The sequence below is a fragment of the Oryzias melastigma genome, linkage group LG6, assembly GCF_002922805.2.
Source record: "Oryzias melastigma strain HK-1 linkage group LG6, ASM292280v2, whole genome shotgun sequence".
Classification (NCBI taxonomy): Eukaryota; Metazoa; Chordata; class Actinopteri; order Beloniformes; family Adrianichthyidae; genus Oryzias; species Oryzias melastigma.
In genome coordinates this window covers 29742729-29748349 of record NC_050517.1, presented here as the reverse complement: position 1 = coordinate 29748349, position 5621 = coordinate 29742729, and the positions used below count along the sequence as shown (strand labels likewise).

The following is a 5621-nucleotide window of genomic DNA, read 5'->3' as shown; positions in this document are numbered from 1 at the left end:
GTGTGTGTGGAGGGGGGGTGCAGGGGTGGGTGTGTGTGTGTGTGCATGTGTAAAGGCAGCACTCACTGTCTGCTGTGCTCCCATTGGGCAGAGAGCCCAAGTCAACAGCCATGCCGTCCAGACAGACGTTGAGCTCTCCTCCTGCTACAACTGAGCCTTTGTTCTCCGTCTGCAGCACCAGACTCAGCTGGACGTTCTCCACTAGAGGGAGGAAGAACAGATGGAGACAGATGTGAGTGGAGGCAGAGTTTGGACATCCTGTGTGTGCCTGAAAACAGGAAAACTTTGTGCCCAGACCAGTCCTGATTTTGAAGAAGACTTTGGAAAACTAAAACAAGATCATGTTGTGTTTGTCACCAGCTGTAAAACAATGTTACAAAAGTTTAAAACTGTATCAGTTTCACATTTGTAAAGTTATTTTCAATTAACAAACATTTTTACATAGATTTAGTTTGAACGACTCAAAAATGAAAGTTTTTTCCAGAAGTCATTTAAATGTAAACGTTTGATTCTGAATCTGCTGTTTTTTATGGTTTCAGTACAACAAAATCTCAAGATCAGCATTTTTTCCTGATAATAAACTTGAAATCTTTTGATCTGCTAGCTTACAGCCCCCAAACTAACATTAGCTTAGCAACAAAGATTCCAGCTCAGAGGAAAACAAAGACGTTCATGGATCTGTTGGTCAGTTGGTCAGAATGGAGCGGAGCAGGAGATTGGGGTCTGTTGTAGTAACTTGTATGTCACAAACTTTTTCTAACTGCATTTTTTTCTGCTCCTGATTCACAACGGTTTCAGGACATAAATCCTCAGAGAGCAGATTACAGCTTCACTTTAGAAATGTCCTCCATCATCAGAGAAATGCAGCAAAAACATGTTAGAAACACCGAAGACATCACTGTCATCAGTGTTTCTAATTTAGCAGCTGAGCTTTTTTTTTTATAAGTAAGACAGAATAATGTAAACGTTTTGTCTCTTTTTCACTCTTTTCCGAACCTCTTCTGTTTGGGCAGCTGAATCACTGAATCAGACATTAATTACAGAACTGAAACATAGAAATTTCAGAATCTGGATTGTCCACGGAGGCTAAAGCACAAACGGAACTCTAGCTTTGGACCGAGCCTTCAGACTTTTTTTTATTCTAGCTTGTTCTGTCCAACAGCTGAGCAAACAGATCCGGGGGGGTTATAGAGAGAAGAAGATGGTAACAGAGGCTAACATAAAACAACCAGGTGTAAATAGCTGGAATGGGCGGGGCTTGTCTACACACACACTCAGTAGTTACAAACATACCCTTTGGCTAAGATAGTCTTTACATTTAAACTAGTCTAAATGTACACAATACACATGTGAGGCCTTTCACTCTGTCACACGACAAAGGTGAGCTGACACCTGTGATGATGGAATGGACCTGGGGGGAGAGCGACCCACCGTCCCCACACCAAGACCTCCCACCTGAGCGGCAGCAGCAGCCAGGTCCCCCCCACACACACCATGGGCCCGCGGAGCCTTCAGGTGTTTCTGCAGGTGTTTCTTCAGGAAGACGAGGATGTGGGAGGGGCTTAGCTTATTCCAATCGCAGCTTCACTTCCACGCAACTGCACGCATTCTGCACTAGGATGGACTTCAACCCTGAGCTCAGAGATCTTTTTGTGTCTGTCAACCTTTGATCCCAAATACCAACATGAACCTCTTTATTCATACAAACAAAAGCTTCTCCAAGCCATGGCGTCCTCCAGGAGGCCGTGTTCCTGCAGGTTCCTGCACGCTCCTTAAGGTTTCTGTGCTCAATGGAAACATTCATGAGAGTTTCCTGATCAGTTCTGCTCATCATTGCAGAGATCTAAACACCAACAATCCTCTGCTTCTCATTCTGTCTGATTTTGAGACAAATAAGGACTTCCTAAATTCAACCATAACTTCTCTCTTTAGGTGAGCAACAATGTGTTCTAAATCTCTCATAAAAATTCTGTAAAACATTTTTTCCATCAAGTAACAAAGGACAAACAAATGGAATGAAAGCATTTTATTCTGGAAATAATCAGCGAGCTTTCTTTCTGGTGTCTAGAACTGCGGCGGCCTCGAGTGGCACGGCGTGAATTGGGCTGCAGGTCGCCACTTCGCATCTACCAATCAGGAACTCAGCTTTGGTCACGTGATGTTTTCAGTGACTAAATCAGCGAGGAGAATACTGACCAATCCAAGCGTTTTCGTCCTGAACTTCCTACATACGGGTCTGTGGGAGTCGTACCGGGCAGTGTTAATTTCATTGACCAAAAACTTTCGTCATGGTCAACGACATTCATCACCTAATGAAAACGAAACGAAAACTAAACAAAAAGTCCCGCTCGGAGACGAAAGCTTTAACTAAATTGGTTGACCTTTTCGTCAACAAATAAAAATGAAACGAAAATGCTCTTCCAAGACGACATCCAATCATAATGACTGCTGGTGGAGGAGGGCGGGAGCAAAGCGATCCAATCAGAACACAGAGTCCTGCAGCCCAATGAATTGTGTCTGTGATTTGGATGAAAAATGTCTACTCCAGGTAGAAAAAGACGAGTACATAAAAGGACAAATTTTACTTTTAACGCGACCCTCAACAAGAAGTTGTGTGGAGCGACCATCTCAGGCAAAAACACAACAAACCTGAGGCGACGTTTGCAGACAATCCGCCCTGAAATCCACACAAAGGTAGACATACAAACACGATTATTTCTATTGGACTGAATCCAAATTCTACCCCTTGTGGCATTTTAAAGGGTAGGATTATCTGAAATAGTTGTATTTAGGGGTCATCCTCGCCAAGCTAACTAGCGCCGGTGCTGCATTAAAGCGCTTTTCTTCACGTGGATGTGCTCTGAAGCTCAGAGGTTCACGTTTAGATGGAAGTAATGCTTTTTTAGCATGACGTTTGTAAATTTATAAACCGATGTTGTTGTGTATTTCTGAGCGCTAGCAGCTCCGCGCTACGAACTGAAAGAAGTGAAAAGTGTGGTCTTATCTTTCTGAATGACTGCCATACATTGTGTAGCTTTGTCTGTTGCTGCGTTGTGTTGCCGTGCAGAGAACTCTTTAATAAGGACAGACAACAGGGTGGACAGACTCGGTTCTTTAGATCAACAAGCAGTCACTGGTTTAATCTCCAACTCCATCACGTCTAACATGACCAGCTCAGTGTCCTTGTGGTAGAGTGTCCGCCCTGAGATTGGAAGGTCGTGGGTTCAAATCCCGGCCGAGTCATACCAAAGACTGTAAAAATGGACCCAGCGCCTCCCTGCTGGACACTCAGCACTGAGGAGTTGGACTGGGGGGTTAAACCACCAAATGGTTCCCGAGTGCGGCTGTGTCTGCAGCTCACCGCTCCCCCAGGGGAGGGGTCAAATGCGGAGAACAAATTTCACACTTAGGTGCGTGACTATGGATTTATATTTGTGGCACCATATTGGAAGCAAAAGTCATAGTTTTGAGATCAAAATTTTTTAAGTTGCAAACAAAATGTTAGGTTTTGCAAATAAAAAAAAAAATGTTTTGCTCTGCAAATTTTTTTTTTGCTCTCAAAAAATATATTTTTGCCTTTGCAACTTTTTTTTTTTGCAATTTTTTTTTTGCCTTTGCAACTTTTTTTTTTTGCAATTTTTTTTTGCCTTTGCAACTTTCTTTTTTTGTCCTTTGACAAAAAAAAGTTGCAAACAAACGTTTTTAGATGCGTAGTGGCTCATCTTCCATTCACCCCATCTTTGGCTTTGCGTTTAACTTTTTTTCTCAGTGTTACATTTGTGCCAGCCTCCTGATTGGTCTAGATTCTATCTAATAAAGTGCCGTGCATTCAATGGGTCTCTAGGTAGAGAGGACCCCGACCGGCAGTAGTCTCCTCCAAAAACGTTCAGTACCCACGTTTGTCCACAGGGAAAAACGTAGCAGTTTCACAAAAAACGGGTCTAAATTGTGGGATTGCTACGTCTTATTCTCTCATTCATTTCTACGGGGTGCGCCGGATCACGTGACTGATCACGTGACTGTTGAGTTTCTGCCTGTCGCTAGCAAAAACACGATGGGATATTCACTCTTTTTCGGTGGAAAATCACTCAGAATAAAATATTTTGTGGACTCATCTTTATTTTGCCAATATTTCTAGTGAGAAATGCACCCGTTACTATCAGGATATATATTTATTTTGGACATAAAGTTCGTAGTTTGTCTGTTTTATATTATTATTAATCCATGCTTTTATTAACCCATTGAATGCACGGCACTTTATTGGATAGACCAATCAGGAGGCTGGCACAAATGTAACACTGAGAAAAAAAGTTAAACGCAAAGCCAAAGATGGGGTGAGGGGAAGATGAGCCACTACGCATCTAAAAACGTTTGTTCGCAACTTTTTTTTTTTGGTCAAAGGACAAAAAAAAAAAATTGGAAAGGCAAAAAAAAATTGCAAACAAAACAAAAAGTTGCAAGCAAAAATATATTTTTTTGAGAGCAAAAGAAAAAATTTTGCAGAGCAAAAAATAGTTTGCAAAGCAAAAAAAAAATGTATTTGCAAAACTTTACATTTTGTTTGCAACTTAAAAAAATTTGATCTCAAAACTATGACTTTTGCTTGCAATATGGTGGCACAAATATAACTCCATACATGACAAATAGTGGGACAACAGTGTCCTCTACTGGCTGGCGGTGGCATTACAGTCCACCACACATGCTGGTCAAGCACATGTTACATGTTCACACGCCTCCTGGCAGTGAAAGACTGTTTCCCAAATATCAAATGACACGGTATAGCTTACTCCCTCCTGAGTGCTTTTAATACATTTTTTGAACTTGACTACCTCTTCAATACAAGTTTTTTTATGTTCAGACATTTATTATAAATGTGATGGAATTATAATTTATTTTCTTTGAATGTGTTTTAAGTTGTTGAAGCTGAATTTGCAGAAATGACAAGTTTGGAAAGCAAAGTGAAGTATGTGTGTTATTCATACGTTCATACTTAGTAAATTTAATAAAAATGCTTTACCTTTACTCTATATTTTGTCGACTAAATATCTACTGTAATTTAGTCGACTAATTTTGACTAAAATTAATAGAATCAACATGAATAAATTGTGACTAAAAGTAAACCTTACTTGGTCAAAATACTATGTCTAAAACTGAATTAAAATTCTCTGTGAAAATTAACAATGGTATCTGGTTGCAGATAAAAAAAATTCTTGACCTACATTTTTTCAGTCTTATTGATAATCTGATTGTACAGAAAGTTTACTTTGGAAAACGACTAAATTCTTTTTCTGTGTGGAGTTTGCATGTTCTCCCCGTGCATGCGTGGCTCACCGCCACTCTAGGTCACCCCCGTTCTAGGTCACCACCGCTGTAGGTCACCGCCGCTCTAGGTCAGCGCCGCTCTAGGTCAGCGCCGCTCCAAGTAATTGCTGCTCTAGCTCACCCGCGCTCTAGCTCACCCTCGCTCAAGCTCACCCCCACTCTAGGTCACCGCCGCTCTAATTCACCGCCGCCCTAAGTAATTGCCGCTCTAATTCACCCCCGCTCAAGGTCACCGCCGCTCTAGGTCACCGCCGCCCTAAGTAATTGCCGCTCTAATTCACCCCCGCTCAAGGTCACCG

General features: G+C 41.6%; 1 protein-coding gene across 1 annotated transcript in view; it reads right to left on the bottom strand.

Annotated features, from left to right (window-relative positions):
* wwp2 (WW domain containing E3 ubiquitin protein ligase 2) overlaps positions 1-5621 on the bottom strand; it is a gene marked incomplete in the record, with an annotated part of 68161 nt that overhangs the window by 43796 nt on the left and 18744 nt on the right. Inside the window, 1 exon segment of the mRNA XM_024281274.2 lies at positions 67-201. Within this exon segment, the coding sequence (XP_024137042.1) occupies positions 67-201 (135 nt within the window).